The sequence below is a fragment of the Carassius gibelio genome, chromosome B5 (genome assembly GCF_023724105.1).
Source record: "Carassius gibelio isolate Cgi1373 ecotype wild population from Czech Republic chromosome B5, carGib1.2-hapl.c, whole genome shotgun sequence".
NCBI classification, from domain to species: Eukaryota; Metazoa; Chordata; class Actinopteri; order Cypriniformes; family Cyprinidae; genus Carassius; species Carassius gibelio.
Window position 1 is genome coordinate 17,295,878 of NC_068400.1, and position 17,599 is coordinate 17,313,476.

The 17,599-nt window shown below is 35.7% G+C and overlaps 1 protein-coding gene across 1 annotated transcript; it reads right to left on the minus strand.

Moving 5' to 3' along the window:
- Positions 1-1,962: 1,962 nt before the first annotated feature.
- On the minus strand, positions 1,963-17,188 carry dnajc25 (DnaJ (Hsp40) homolog, subfamily C, member 25). The gene is made up of 4 exons (XM_052557413.1): positions 16,860-17,188; positions 13,745-13,897; positions 4,845-5,315; positions 1,963-3,076 (listed from the first exon to the last, which is right to left on the minus strand). Exons 1-4 carry the CDS (start codon positions 17,145-17,147, stop codon positions 2,954-2,956), a joined length of 1,035 nt encoding a protein of 344 aa, XP_052413373.1. The 5' UTR covers positions 17,148-17,188; the 3' UTR covers positions 1,963-2,953.
- Positions 17,189-17,599: the final 411 nt, after the last annotated feature.

Sequence of the window (17,599 nt, forward strand, 5' to 3'; positions counted from 1 at the left end):
CACTGTTCCCTGTTAAAACACCCCAGTAAACAGTAAGGTATGAAAATTCATGCTGTATTGTGAATACAGTTCATAGGCTGAATAGCATTAATGATAAAATAATAATAGTAATCCTTCTGCACTTCAGAAAGTGGGCTTCCACACACCCATCACTTAACATATTTTATTTCCCAAATTAGAAGATATTATTTGACAGTGGGAAAGGTGTGGTCTCAAAATTAAAAGTGATTGATGCAGACATAAAGCACGGAGGGGTCCCTCATGCTTCATTTAATAAACAATAAAATATATAATACATGGAATAGATTAGACAGTATATGAATTGTTTAGTGCATTGATACAAAGATGTGTTCATGTGCTTCATCGTAAAAAATAAATCCATAATTTTTAAGACATCCTGTACTAGGGTTGCTATCATTATAGTAGTTAAATATTTATTTGTTAATATTCTCCATTTTAGTATGATATTTTTTTTGTAACATATCCATATCCTATGTTTTTATATGCTAAAATGCATTTGTTGTTTAACCTACATTTAAATAAACATTCAAAGATTCCATGAGTTGTTTTTTACAGATTTATGTGTTTGTGCTAGTATACTGACCTGCCAGTGACCTGAATTTCAGTAGAAGAGAGGGAGACTTTAATCCTGATTACACACATGCTCCTTCATTCAATCCTCCCAAAAAGATAGAAAACACTGAAACATCAACCATAATCTCACAGCCTATAATCTACAGACACACACAGTAGTAACAGCATGCACAAAACATATGGGTGAGTATAATTATCCTGAACAATTAAAAATGATTTGGAGACAGAAACATGACTGGCACCACAAATATAAATATAGCAGAGGATATGTTTGTGGCTTCTTTGCTGCTTGATAATATCCTTATCACATGAATGCTTTTTTATTTTAGGAATTCACAATAACCATGCATAGTTTAAATCCACTCTTTCAGGCTCTGCAGTAGCACAATTATTCACATTATAGTCACTGAACCTCAGTAAACACAAAGTGAAGCTGGGATGCTCAGCTTTGCAACTGCCTCAAATCTAAGGTAAAATGACACGATTTCACACAGGGAAAACCAGGACCCTATTTGCTTTAAAGTGGGGGGGGTGAAATGCTATTTCATGCATACTGAGTTTTTTATACTGTTAAAGAGTTGGATTCCCATGCTAAACATGGACAAAGTTTCAAAAATTAAGTTGTACGTTTGAAGGAGTATTTTTATTCCAGAAATACTCCTTCCGGTTTGTCACAAGTTTCGGAAAGTTTTTTTCGAGTATGGCTCTGTGTGACGTTAGATGGAGCGGAATTTCCTTATATGGGTCCTAAGGGCACTTCTGCCGGAAGAGCGCGCGCTCCCGTATAGCAGAGCACTGAGAGCAGAGACATTCACTGATCAGAGCGAGAGCGAAATGTCACAAAAGAAGTGTGTTTTTGGTTGTGAGGGCAAGACAACCCTGCACAGATTACCAAAAAAAAACATTAAGGGACCAGTGGACGAAGTTTATTTTTACAGAGCATCGACGGAGTTGTGCAAGTGTTTTTGTTTGTTCCCTGCATTTTGAAGATATTTGTTTTACAAACAAGGCCCAGTTTGACGACGGATTTGAGTATTATTCATTTTGTATGAATTCTGCAACTGTGTAAAGACACTGAGATTTTGACTTAAGACGGTATGGTTTCCCCTTCATTCAATATGGTTTTCTAATAACTGCTATTGTGACCTCAGTTGGTGATCTGGATGAACAGCAAGTCCAACACCAATGCATCTGACCCTCTAAATTTTACGTAAAAATTGCAGTGAAAAGTCATGGTTGGCTAAAACACTGTACAATCAATTTGTGATCTCTCTGTTCTACCCTTAAGTCTAGTTTTTGTTACATATTGTTGGAAATACTCAAACTGCATGGAAAACAGTGACAAGGACATAGTTAACAAAAATCTCCTTTTGTGGTACTTTCTAGAATATATTTTAATAGCATTGTTTCTCCTAGACAGATTTCAGGAAAATTAATCCTTACAAGTGAGGAAAAATGTATTTTGAAATTCCACTGAAATTAAGAAAATTACAAGTAGGGATGTCAAGATAAATCGTGGATTGATTCTGCAATTTTCTGAATTCAGGAAATAATCAGGATGTATTCTGAAATAAAAAAAAAACAGAATCGATCAACAAATCGATTTATCGTGACACCCCAATTACAAGCATTCATTGAAGGCACATAGTCAAATACATACTACCTTAAATCAATGAAAAGTCATTGGGGGATAGACCTTTTTATGTGCATCATTGGTAATGCACAGATAATAATATATGATAAATTACTGATAAAATGTTATATCTACTGCATGACAACCTGTTGCCTGCACTGTTTTAAAGTGATATCATGGATGTCACCAGGATGCTCATGAACAGGAATTACTACAAGGTAAACAAGTATTGCTAACCAAACCATAAAATGTTATTTCATTACTAAAGCTGGATGAATTAGATGTGATTTTATACATGCAAAAAAAGGAAGAAAGAAAGAGGGGGGAAAATGCTTTAGGGCACAAGCACAGCATCGGGTGACGTAACATTTATAGCAGACAGAAAGAAAGAGACACAAAGCCTTTCAGTGTTTGAAATGAGGCATTTTTCAAACTATAATACTGGGTTTCTTCAGCCTGTGATAATATTTCTCCTGGTAAAACAACACACAATGTTATTACACAGTTTCTTCGTCCTATGCATTGACAGAAAAATCTAATGATCCTCCATAAGCACAATCAAAAAGCCTTTATAGACTTTATATGAGGAAAGGCAGTCTTGTAAATGACATGCACATTGTCAGTCTATTGTAAACAAGGACGCACAGAGCAATGTGTCATTACTCATATGAGCTCAGGCTGTTCAGGCTGGACGTGCATCTGGGATGGCTCTCTGTTCAAGTGAGGTCAATCATCAGCAAAAGTGATGCGTCCAGGCCCCTCACTCCTCATCCAACGCCTGTAGCGTTTCCATCGTGAGTCTGTGGCCATCTTCATCTTCATTTCTTCCTCCTGCTCCTCTTTGTAGGTCTTAATATATCAAACACAGAAAGACCAGTTATTCTGGAGTCCTTCAACACAAACATACTAACACCACATATTCAAGCTTAATAACATGACAAGTAGTAAATCACCATTTGACTTAATAAGGAGAATAAGGGTGCTTCTCTATACACTAAAGAGCCATAACGTTATGACCAACCCAAGCTAAGAGCAATAAGCGCACCTGGCAACCAAATGGTGCCACAGGAGCAATTCAAAGAGCAGTGTATAAACCAACCAAGGACCAGTTTTCAATCAGTTGAGTGTTCAGTGTCAAGATGGGAAAAGCTGCCGACTTATCAGAATTTGATAAAGGACAAATTGTGATGGCACGGCGATTTAGTACTTGGATCCTGGAAATGGCGGTCACCAGCAGGGAAATTTATCACAGTTTATCGCAGCCTTCGGCATATAGGCCTGTGTAGCCGACGATCCAGCCAGGTCCCCATACTAACTGCACACCATTGGCAACAATGCATGAAACGGGCCTAAGATCATTGAGATTGGACCGTTGATGATTGGTGAAACGGGCCTAAGATCATTGAGATTGGACCGTTGATGATTGGTGAAACGGGCCTAAGATAATTGAGATTGGACCGTTGATGATTGGTGAAACGGGCATAAGATCATTGAGATAGGACCGTTGATGATTGGTGAAACGGGCCTAAAATCATTGAGATTGGACCGTTGATGATTGGTGAAACAGGCATAAGATCATTGAGATTGGACCGTTGATGATTGGTGAAACGGGCCTAAAATCATTGAGATTGGACCGTTGATGATTGGTGAAACGGGCATAAGATCATTGAGATTGGACCGTTGATGATTGGTGAAATGGGCCTAAAATCATTGAGATTGGACCGTTGATGATTGGTGAAACGGGCATAAGATCATTGAGATTGGACCGTTGATGATTGGTGAAAAGGGCCTAAGATCATTGACATTGGACCGTTGATGATTGGTGAAACGGGCATAAGATCATTGAGATTGGACCGTTGATGATTGGTGAAACGGGCCTAAGATCATTGAGATTGGACCATTGATGATTGGTGAAACGGGCCTAAAATCATTGAGATTGGACCGTTGATGATTGGTGAAACGGGCCTAAAATCATTGAGATTGGACCGTTGATGATTGGTGAAACGGGCCTAAGATCATTGAGATTGGACCGTTGATGATTGGTAGAAAGATTCAAGATTTCTGGTGCATCAAGTCGATGACCAAGCGCACATACGCAGATTACCAACAGAGGCTATAAATTTAATGATTCAATTCTCATTCACAAGCTTAAAATTTGATTTGATTACCAATTCGACTATTTGATTCAATATTAATAACATCAGCATCACCCCGCAATGTATAGGAACCGCAGGACCTCCCGTTGATACCCCAAGAGACCTATCTATCTCAATCTCATTGGATCAGTGCCTCACCACATGGCCAATGTTTTGCGGGCTAAGGTAGATGGTCACAATGTAATAGATCATACATCTGCATATTGTATTTAGACTTCAACATTTCATAAAAGTTGCTTTCATTTGTGAAGTTTTTAATGACGAACCAAATGTATGAGAATCATAAATGTTTGTTGGTCACTGGTCTTATTTTCTGCAATAATCTAGAAACTCTATTGGAATTTTGTTTAGGAATCCAGGAGGATGGTAACTTCCAGGTTGGTCTACAAAAAAAAGTCATCACTCATCACTGCTCTATTTTGTGGAATCAACGCTATAAAATAAAATAAATCTTCTCAAACCTCATAATTCTCTTTGATCCAGAGCTGCTGCTTGAGGAAAGTCTCGATCAGGCTGTTGTCTAGACTATCAAACTGAGCCTGTGACATCTTCATGTACTTGCGGATAATGTAAAGTCTCTCCTCATCCCCATACTCCTCCCGGCGAATAGTGAAACGGTAAAACCATGAGAAGTTCCATGCCACATAGGTGCACAAATGGTAAGGGAACAGAATGATTTTAAAAAGCAGAATATCAGATACATTGGGCTTCTGATAGCCGCCTTTGATGTCTATCTTGTTCTTGATTATGTCTTTGATAATCTGCTCCTCCTCTTCACGGATCTCCTCTTTAGAGCGCCGGTTCTTGCCCTTCTCTCTGGTTCTATTCAGCAGACCTTGCTGCTTGGCCAGTTCAGTAGCCTGGATGCGGTATTTGGGAACCGTCATCAGGTAGTTGATGGCTTCTGTGTAACTACTCCACCAGCTGTAATACTGCAAAGACATAAAAACATCTGTTTATAAAATTGTTAGTTCTGACTCTAACATCTGAATCTATGAGTCATATTCTATACATTAACATGCCACACAATGAGACTTCTTGTTATGGCAGGGAACTTGAACATCAGTTCAAGGGCAGATGTCATTTAGGAAGGAATCTAAAAAGAAATGGCCTACAGTGGGTAAAATACATTTTTGGGTAAATTTTTACTCATAAACCGAATTCTTCTTTGAGCATTGCTATCAATCAGTTCTTTGTTTTAATGCTGATAGCCCTTGTTTGTTTAAAATATCCATTGCTCTTCAGATTTAATTGATTGATGTGTGTTCAAAAACAGCCACTTGATTAATCAATCAATAATAGATATGAATAAACATCATAATGGAACAAAACGTGGTGACTTTTGTGGCACTTGCTATATGGACACAAAAACCATTGACATGATTGGAAAAGGCTAAATGGTCTTAAATAAAAATAAAAGGTAACAATGGTGAACTTCATAGGCAAATCCTAAGTAAATTAATGGGAAATATGAAAAATTACATATTTTTTTTAAAGTACAATATACAAATACATTTTTTTATAATGTCCAAATATATATGCATACATATCTAAATGCAATGGGTTATACAGGCATCTAGTGGTTACACCATGGTAATACATGAGGCTATTTTTTATTTTATTTTCTCTTTTCTTTTTTTTTTTTTCAATAGTTCAAACACTGAAAACAATAGATGGTAATATTGCCTAGTATCATGCCTAGTATCATGAAATCTACAAAAAAAAAAAGTTTTAAAGAATAAATATTTTTGAAATAAAATACAGAACATCCATTTAAGTGAAAAACATGTTATGCTTATTGTCTTTGGTCTGATTTGAATCACAGTAAGATAAGATTAGAGAAAACAAGCTGTCAGCACAGACATTTCAGAAACACACAAATAAGCAAAGTAGCTTGTTGAAGGACTTTATATTTGATATCTATATATCTTTAACACATCTTATCCTTACACAGATCTTAACATTTTGGAAAAAGATGGTATATTTATTGCAAGTTTAGTGAAAGTCATCCAATTCAGAGTAGTTTGGAAGGATTTGGTGAAAGCTTCACAGTATTTTAAATGGCACCTATTATGCAAAATCCACTTTTACATGGTGTTTGGACATAAATGTGTGTTGGCATTGTGTTAAAACAACCCGCCAACAATGATAAAAATTAACCCACTCCTTATATTTTAAAATCCATTCAATAAAATCAGTCTCACTAGGCCTGCCGTTTTTTGCATGCAATGTGACATCACATTTCTATAGGGCTGGGCCACAGGGGCTGATTGACACTCCTGCATTGCCATAGTTTCTGACCTCAACGGTGGTACGCAGTGCTTCATTTTCTCTGCTCTCGAGCAGCTGTAATGTCAAAAATGTCTCGTAAGCAATCCCGGTTTTTTTTAAGGTAATGCACCTCAAAATCTACCTAAATACATTTATGTCTAGGCAAATCATTTAACTCTGCTTTGTGAATGTCAAGTGGTTATAGTGCTTACTCAGTAATCGTAATATTGCTTTGCAATAGTTAATTGCATAATAGTGGAGTTTCAGAACAAATCATCCTGTCATGTGCTTCCTGCTAATTTCGCTGCAACACAAAAGTTAATGACCTTAAAAAAATTAAAAAAATAAAAGTGGATCTTGTGACATCCTCATTTAGCATTTGCCTACAATCATAAAGACTATCACAGAGTTCAGAGTTAACAGTAGCTATGTTTCCATCTACCCTGTTATGCACATTTTAAATTATTACATGAGAAACTGAGTGATGGAAATTCCAAATTTTGAAAAAAAAAATTATAATTTTTATAAAATTTAAATTAAAATTTATAAAAAAAAATTATGCTCGCTTAAGGTGGTTTTTGACTTGTAAATGTGAAAAATGGGAGATGGAAATGCATTAATAATTTAATCCATGCGCATTAAAAAGTCTTTGCGATCTTGCGAAATTGGGACAAACTAACTGGACAAAACAAACAGATCGATCTCAATGCAGAGCATCCAAAATATTGTCATGGTCATTCTGAAATGCCTGAGCGAAGTCAAAGAATTTCTGTATAATTGTCTCCCAGAATGGTCTTAAATAGCATCATTCCCAAACATCCACTTTAAAAACAATGATTGCATTTATTGTGTTTTGTCTGCAAGTAATTTATTATATATGAAAATTATTATATTCAGTGATTTCTCCTACTTTTAAAAAAATGAAATTTAGTACCAGTTTATCAGGAAGTGACGATTTTGTTCTCTTTGACAAGTTGGATGGAAACTTTATTCACAAATGTTAATGAGAATCCAATTCCAGTTAAATTGGTAGCTTTGGATAGAAACACAGATCATGCCATTTTCTGTGTTCAAGCAAAGTAATTTAAACACATAAAATCCTGTTACTAATGAGTGGCAACCATTTGTCAAGAGAGTGTGCTGGCATATTGATGAGGAAATAATAGCTGAATTCCTGTTCTTGTCCCAGCCTTCTGCTCTGTGCACCAGCTTGGAAACAATAAATGATAAATTTTTCCCCCAAGCAGTTGAGTTGCTGCAAGTTTGATCAATAACTTGAACCCTTCCTTCCTTCGAAGATGTGCACCCCAGCAAAACTTGAGTATGCAAATTTGTTTTGCCCTCAGACATCCTCGATCGTCTTAAGGATCTTACAAATTCTATGTAAAAGGTAGGGACGCACAATCATGATTTTTCATGGCCGATTCCAATACCGATTTTTTTTTACCGGAAAAGGAAAGTATGCATAAACAAGGTTTATTTGGTTTTTAATAGGCCAAACTGGCTTTTGGCTATTGAAAACAAGAACCATAACCATCTGAATTAACGGCAGTAACTGCACAGTAAGTAGTTGACATTCAATACAAACAGGTGGTACAGACATCAGCATTTAGCTTTTGTTTTTGAATTGGATTGAAACTTCATAGAACTGGTCTTAAATGAAAAGATTAACTGTAACCAAAGGCAACAACTGCATAATTCTACAATCCAAACAACAAAATCAACACACATTCAATGAGATGTTTCTTAATCAGCGTTCAGGATTTGTTTTAGTTTTTAAATTTGGTTTTAAATTAAAGAGCCAGTAAGATGAAAAATCTAAGCTTCCTATCACTGTTTATAAGTCCTGTACAATAGGTTTAAATCCATCCCAGGTTAAAAAACATTGTCATTTTGTCAAAATATCATTTTAAAATTACCTCAATTCTCAGAGATCCCCAAACGGTTCAAGCGAAGCTGTTCAAAAGATTCAGTTTCCTTAAACCCCACCTTTCGGTAGCATTCTGTGTTCTGATTGGTGAACTAACATAGTCAGTTTTGATTGGTTGTTCCGCACACAACTTCAAGGTAAACAATGCGTTAGCATCTTTTTGGGGTGAATTATGTCTTATTCCTCTCACCGCGAAGCAAACAGTAAAATAAAAAACTTGAACAGTCTCGCTGCTTTTTCTTCTGTGTGGGTGTATTCAAGCCGCGCGCTTCAGTTTGAATCTGAATCCGCGTTCAGCTCGGGGGCGTGGTCACATTAGATATAATGAAGGGAGACATGAAAAACAGACATCGCGTTGTTTTCATATGGATTACTTTATCTCAGAATATCTGTTAGCAGCACTTGTTTAGTTTTAAAGAAGACATGTCAAGCTTTCTATAGATATCTCTCTCATGTCTCTGCGTTGAGTATTCACGGAGTTACACTTCATTTTAATGACATGTTTGTAAATGAAGATCAGCTCAGACAGGCTGCAGACAGCACACATACTGATAAGACGCTCGGGAGAAAACAAACACATAACTTCATAATCATACTTCGCGTTGTGATTCGGAGATGCTTGTTGGTCCAAATAAAGTTGGTAATGAACCCTCTTTTATGGCCAAACGCTTTGAAAATCCCACCTTGAACTTGATTAGAAAAGTGAAATGTTGTGAACACAACAAAAGGTATTTGTTGTAACGTTACTGCTCTGGTATTGTGGTAAAACTGAATTTTAGCCATTGGTTCTGATCTTCATTCTTTGTCAGTGAAAATAAAACAAACTTGCCTTTACAATTAAAAACACACCGTCTCCTCGACATGATGCTATCACACCAACCAGAGCGTCTTTGTGGGGGGGTGGGGCAGGTCAGAGTAGTTTTGTTTCTCCCAAGACGGTAGGCGGAGATTATTATGCAAAGTGTTCCTAGTGACGTACATAGAGATGGGCAAAAGATTTGAAATCTATAACGACTCATTTCAGCGATTCAGAGTCGACTTCTTACTTTAGAAGCCAATAACTTTATAAATCGTGTACTTTTTGGTTTAATTACTTTGCACATTGTTTACACTGATGGACAGCTACACCATACACTGTAATACTGGTAATTTTTGATTTCCCATCTGTGTGGCTCTTTAAAAAAAGGTCTTTACCAGTGAGACTAAATAAATATGTGCTATATATGTACATTATTCCAAAATGTTAAAATCAAATAATGTTGGTGCGAATAAAATAAAGATAAAAAGTGTTTCATTCATCCAAATAAACATTTTAAAAATAAACAAATTAAAAATAGGGTAAAGATTCACATCTATATTTTTTTTACTTGAGCCTAGGGATGTCAAATTTCGATTATTTCCATGATCGATCGTCGTTTAAATTAACGATCAATTAATCGATTAATCGTTAACCATAATACTGCAAAATGCGTCTATTGCAGGCACGCAGTCAGCGGTATGACAGGATGTGCAAAAGCCACACACACAAAACGCTTTCTCACTTGAATTAAAGAGGTTTTAGTCTGAATAAAATGATGCTAGTAGCAGGATTATAAAATGAATAGATGCGATTATGATCATTTGATAAAATGAAGAGAGCGCGCCATACTTTTGAGGTCATTTTACTTTGTTGACAGTTTCCAATCCCGCACGGAGAACGCTGAACGCGCCTCTTTAAATGGTTTTGTGGTGCTCGTTGTTGTATTTTAAAGCACAATTGCAATGTTTTCAACTGACATTATTGTATTTAAAATAAAATTATCCGAAATGTGGAGCGCGTGTGACTGCGCTGCACATTAAGTGAACTACATCGGCGCTGCTGCACCAAAACACACTGTTGCTCACATTAATTTGATCCTGCTGGATTCTGTCCTAGAAAATGTCAGATTTTTAAAAATCCGGCATACAGCGCATTAGATCGTGACAGTCAAGGGCGTAACTTTGGGTCTACCATTGGGGGGGTTACACTCGCGGCATATGAATAAATTTCTTGTGTAAAAGGTAACATGCTAATTTACACTACAGATTATTTAAAATATGATAGCTACTATCTTTCTTGCTGGCAAATGAAATTAATAAAGAAAACGAACAAAAGTATTCATTCTGAATATTTCATATTATTTTAATCTGAATGATGTTATGATATTAAGGGGGTTATATTAGTTGGATCTGATTTTTGGGGGGGTCATGACCCCTGTAACCCCCCTGCAAATTACGCGCATGGTGACAGTGCATGCGTGCAGACGAGGATGAGCGAGCGCGGCTTTGGCTAGATTTATTTGGAGGTTATTGCTCATGTCTCATTCGGCACAAATCGAAATGTTTCCATATTCGCAATGTATTTGAATGTTAAACTATTATTTATAATGTAAACTAGGCTTGTACTTAACACGCATTCGCATATAGACGGAAAAGATGATCCTCTTCATATGAGCAAAAACGTCCTTGGCATAACAGCAGAGTGGACCGGTATACTACGGTCTATTTAAACTGACCAGTGTAACCTTTTAATGTTTAGTTGACATTTTATTTTGATAATGAACAGACTGCGATGTAAGTTTGAATCGCTAGAATATACGTGTGCAGCAGGCTCCAGCGCGATCGAAACAGCTGAGAAATTAAAAAAATATATATATTTTCCGCAAAAGTGTTTACTTTCATTTGTGCACACTCACAATAAAAACAGAAGATTTGTGCTCTTGTAAAATAAAGCAAACAAACAGAATGCGTTGTCATCCTTTTTTTTTTGTGCGTGAATTTATGGTACGCCCACACTTCTGTTTTAAATCCCTTAATCTTAATTATTTAAGTCGGATATATTTCGCATAGCCTATTTAAAAAAAAAAAAAAAAAAAAAAAAACATGAAAACAAATTGTTATTTTTATGTTGGGCCTATTACTTAGTAGGCTATACATTTTCCTTAAAGCATCCCATTTTGTCCCAGGGCTTAGAACCTGTGCCCTAGTCAGGTCCATGCAGAAACTTGTGAACGATGCTCAACGTCACCGTTTAGTGACAGCAGTGAATGCTCCAGGAATGTGTCGGTCACAGCGCCTATTAATCGCTGTTTTGAATCCAGCAATTATTTATTTAGAAATTATAAGATCTGATTATGACAAGTGTGGTATAAAAGCTTTGTTTATTAGAGGAATGATAGGTTAACTGGAAAATGTTAGATCGCGACCATGCTTTTGGACCCCATAGTCTTCATTTACGCGGCTTTGTTCTGGTTTGTCGGTTGGTCACGAATTTCCACAAATTCAGTATATTTAGGCATTGTTTCTTTTCCTAAATCTTCATAGTCTAACCCTCTAATTTCCCAGGTTTATTTTATTATCTTTCGCTTTTAATAACTGTTTTCGCATCTCTTACTGTGGTAAACATGGGAAGGGAAATTAAAGATTTCATGAATTAAGAATTCGTTCGATTTATTAATTTGTTCCCTTATTTCACTTAAATCATGGGTTATTTAGGGAACACAATTAATGAAACATGGACAATTGCCACATTAATTATTCGTAGGAATTAATTAACAAGTTGTAGGAATGAATAGACTACCTGTCCTGTCACTGTGTCCCGCAGCCCTGCAAAGCGCACGATATAAAACAGTTATCTGATGAAATGATTAGTAACTACATTTCTCTTGCTTTTAATGTTGAATAACTTATGTTGTTTCTATTTTAATGTACTTTAAAGTTTAAATCACATTAAAAGCTTAATTTGTACATTGTGAATGAATGATGATGCTTTTATATATCGTCACCGTCACTCACAGTCGCTCGCACGTGTTGAGTGCGCATGAGCCGCACGCAGCCCAACATTGAATCGGTTAACCGACCATCGACAGCCTTAATCGATTGCATCTCTTATCGACAATTAATCGATCATCGATTAATCGTTGACATCCCTACTTGAGCCAATGTAAAATAAATAAATACTTATCCTTATATCTTTCCAAACCTTTATGCATTTCTTTCTTTTGTGGGACACAAAATAAGATATTTAGAAAAAAAATGTTTACATAAAAATATGTAATTTACTTGCGATTTCATCAAGCAGTTTTTGAGATTTCAGGATTCCCCCATTCATTTAGATTTGATTTTTGAAAAACGCGGTGCACTATGATGCAGAAAAACGCGGACGGAATCGCAGAATCCAGTTTTAAAAATTGAATTCACAGTTTAATGTCATGTATTTGTCAAATTGACTAGTATCAGTAAATATTAAGCTGGCAAAGTCAATTTAAATTTGAATCCTGCATGTTCTGCGTGTCTCTGTTAATGAATGGTGCGGAAGCGTTCGTGACACTCACGTTATTTCAGCGTCTGCTGTCTCTCTAAAAAAGGACGTGAACACATGAACAATTTCTCCAGAACTGTTCTGAGCGTGACTTCATGAACATTTGACCGTTTGATTTGAGTAAAACTAGCGTCATATCACATATACAGAACTGTAAAGGTATTCACAGCAACCCTTCAAAATAAAAGTCTTTAGTGGTTAAGTTTAAATAAAAGTGGTTTAGTTTAAAGACAAGTATTCGCCAGTAATGTATTACTATTGTTCAGCAGAGTGTATATAGCCTACTTCTGCTAAAAAGAAACAAACATTATTCTTAAGGAATAATCACACAACATTTCTTCCATGTTTTAATTTTAACAGTTTATCCCTCTTGTTTACCAAAAAATTTTGTTTGCTTAATTTTCAGTAATTAAAAGATAAATTAAATTAATGTTTAATGCCTTCATTTGATAACTAGAAAAATTAAACAACAGGATTTCTGAGAGCAAAAAAAAACATTTCATAAGGCTACTGTAAGAAAAAATTTTATTAAGTTGTTTTCATGCATTTAAATAATTAGCCATGCTAAAACACAGATTTAGGTAACAATAAATCATATGGTGAAGAAAAATTTTTAACATTTCATAGGGCCCTAAACATGTAATTTTTGTTAATAACTTAATAAATGTATGTGAAAATGTATAAGTTTCCTGATTTTAATTAATTAGACATGCTTTTTTAATAATAAAATTAAATGTATAAAAAAAAATAAAATAAAAAAAATGGTAATGTATGAACAACTGTCAATCACTAGACCATTTTGTGATGAGTGGTGTACTTACCTGAAACAGTGAAACTGCACAGATAGTTACAAGAATCACTATCCTAACGTCTACTTTGGGAGCAAGTCTTCTCCTGTAGTAGGTATAGTAGTGGCTGTAATATTCCTCTGGGTGGTCCAGCATGTAGTCATAGTCCTTACGTAATTCTTCATCCTGAAAGTCACAATATTAGATATCTATTTAGCTGTCATGACTAAAGCCAAGAACACACACTACACAATTTTCAGGCTGATTAGGAATGTAATTCGGTCTTGACAATGGATTGTGCCCAGTCGCTGTATGCAGTCGACAGAAAGTTGCATAGTGTGTTGTGTCTAAAGAGTATAATCATAGAATTCAAGAACCAGTCATTGCCAAGAGGAGGTTTTTTTTAGGGCCGGGACTCGATTAAAAAAATTAATCTAATTAATTAGAGGCTTTGTAATTAATTAATCGAAATTAATCGCATTTTAATCGCATATAAATATTTGACCTGAGAACAGTGAGAAGTAATTTTTTTCACATGGATTTATATTATACCATTGAATAATGACTGAATACATAAGCTTAAGCAACAAAATATTGTTTATTTTTGTTCAACCAAGTCTAGCAGACCAGTGAAATTTTTGCCATGAAGTGTAGCAATAGCATATGTAGAAACAATTTAGAAATAGTACATTTCAGAAATTCAGGAAGCTTATAGGTGCTGGAACCTTCTGTAAAGTGTTTTTTTTTTAAGTAAAACACAATACTGTCAATTACATTCAGAACATTGGAAACACTGACTATTAGAAAACATCTCTCTGTTGCTTCAGAGGCCATAACATACTAATTCCAACTCTCAATAACCTTGGCCAAAACAATAAAGAGTTCAACATAAACTGTTGCACCAACAAAATAATACATAGTTCAACATAAAGTGTAAAAGTCCACGCTAGCTGCTATATGTTTTGCGCTGAGGTGATACTTGAGGCTCAATGTGCTGCTGCGGTGATATGCAAACGCTAGTTGGTGCTTCAGTATAATCGGTCCGCTGACGCTCATCCAGTGAGAAACGTTCCGCGGTGCAAAAATAAGTTATTAAAAACGCGGGATTTTTTTTTCTGTAATTAATTAATCTTAGTTAACGCGTTATTTTTTGTGTAATTAATTAATCTCAATTAACGCGTTAAAGTCCCGGCCCTAGTTTTTTTAAACATTTAATACTTGCGACTGACACCAGCGATTGTGTGGTTATGCAGTGCAGATGCATTCACTCAAACATTATTCAACATTCATTTTGTAATTGTCCAAAAAATAAATCCTTGATCACAAGAAAAATCTACATTGTTCTTGTTGTGATTTATTTTCTTTCTTTTAACTCATAAGTTAACATTTCAAATTAAATGGTTTCATTTTTCTGCAGTCAAGTTATTTTATTTCGATATGCATTGTGCTATCAAGCGATTAATTCCAAAATAAACGTTTTTGTCTACATTACATTAGGGCAGCTCGATTTTGGTCAATATTGTAATCACGATTATTTAACACTATTATGAGGGGGCCAATTGACCATAACGTTATGAGTGATTAATTTAAAGATAGTAACTAAATGAGGATGTAAACACATGAAGAACATCTCCAGAACTGCAATGAGAGTCACTTCATGAGCTTTTGACCGTTTTAGTAAAACTAGCATAACATCACATACACAGAACTGTAAAGTGGGGCTGTGCAAAAAATCGAATGCGATTTTCATACACATCACATCAGTAAAGACGTTCCTGTGATTAGAAGTATGTCTCCAGCACGTGCATTCAGATCAGGGTTGCCAGGTTTTCACAACAAATTCTGCCCAGTTGCTTCTCAAAACTAGTCCAAAACTAGCCCAATCACGTTTCCAGGAGGTTCCCCGATAAAAATTGGCAGGGTTGACTTGGTAGAATTCGCATTTTAGGGGCTAAATATCACGTTATTGGTATTGTCGCTTCAACCTGCAGACATGAAAAACAACCACAGACTTGGCAACACTGGTTGGCATTTATTATACATAAATGTAAATTGTTAAACTTTTAATAAATTGTTGTGAAAATTTATAAGTTTTATTATTTTAATTAATTAGACATGCTTTTTGACTAATACAATTACATTTAACCATTAAAAAGGAGTTGATGAGAATTAAAACAGAAAAAAAAAACAGAATTTGGGAAAGAATAAAACTGATTTCATTGGGCCCTAGAAGATGCTGCGGTTTTTGTGAGTTTTTTTTTTTTTGTTTGTTTGTTTTTTTTGGTGGCTTGGCAGAATTTGTCATTAAGTGTGTGTCGTACAGTGGACTGACTCAGTCATTAGGTTTGTGCTCCTCTCTAACTGTCAAAGCCTAGAATCTGCTCCAGTCAATGGTAACAGTCTTTAAGTGTACAGTTTTAGAATGTTTCCGCTAGGTGTGTAGTGCATTTTTACCATGTCTTCAAAATGCAACAAAGCAAAATTCAATACAAAGATGCTGGATTGACAAAACCTTACAAGTAAGTGTGTATGTGGGTGGGTGTTTTTATTTGTTAAAGCTTGAAGAGTCAACATTCAGTCAGTCAAACATTGAAACACCTTACATTGTGATTCCTGACAGTATCGCTAATGTTTCTATATTTTCAGGGCTCAAATGCTTGCTATGATTTTAAATTGTAATTTTGGCCGCTCATTAAACTGTCCATGTGTTATTTATTTTAATATTCAAATAAAGTGAAATAACGCTTTAGAAATAATGAGAACTAACAAGATTTTACAATAGACAATATTAATTAAATTAACATTAACCGAAATAAATAAATGCATGATTTGTGGTAAATCTATATAAAGTTAATCTTGTTGTAATGAGTTTTAAAAAAAAAGTTATAAATCTCTTTTACAATTTTTACCTTTTGTCCCACCGCATTTGCAGTAACGTTAGCAGTGATTGGACAGGAAAGGTTTGTTGTAATAACTGAGATAACCTGGGATTATTGGATACACAAGCACCACTATTGAAGTTAGTAACGTTAATTTGAATAATAGTCAGTAGGTTGCATGTATCCGTATCCCGTTAACGCGCATTCTGACTTCACTGAAACTCTAACTTTCCTAACAACAGCATGGAAATTTGGTTTGAAAGGATTACCTTGAGTGTCTCGTAAGCAGTAGCGACCAGCATAAACTTTTGCTGCGCGGTTTCGCGGGTATCGTCGCTCTCTCCGGGCTGATATCTGTCCGGGTGATATCGCCGGGCCAGCTGGCGGTACGCGCGCCCGACCTCAGCTTTACTGGCGTCACGCGAGACTCCCAGCACGTCATAACAGCTTTGAGTCCCGCAATACAGTCCCTCAATGAGCGCGGAAACCGAAGAAAACCCCAGGATAAAAACAAGACAGATACATAAAGTGAGTCTCAGCTCGGTAGAGGCGGCCATGTCAGCATTCTGATGCCGCGGTCGCGCACTGATGACGCAACGTAGTACGTACACGTGTTGAATAAGGTAAAAAAAAAACGTGGAATGCACAAATTGATGATATTCGTTGGAAAGAAACATGGTTAAATCCAAACAAATTCTGTATGCTAAATAAAGTTAAAGAGGTACACTTTAAAATACTTCACAAAATCTACCCATGTAAAGCTTTGTTATCAAAATTAATGGACATTGACAGCAAGTGTATTTTTTGTAATGTACATGAGGAAGACTTGGCTCATTTGTTTTAGTTTTTTTCTTTTTGCCCCAAGAAAGGTGAATTATAAATTATCTCTAAAAGATGTTATATGTTCTTTCACACATAGAAGCAAAATGTTTGAATATGTGGTGAACTTTTATATCCTGCATGGTAAATATTACATCCATAAACAAAAATTTGCAAAATGCATACCTAA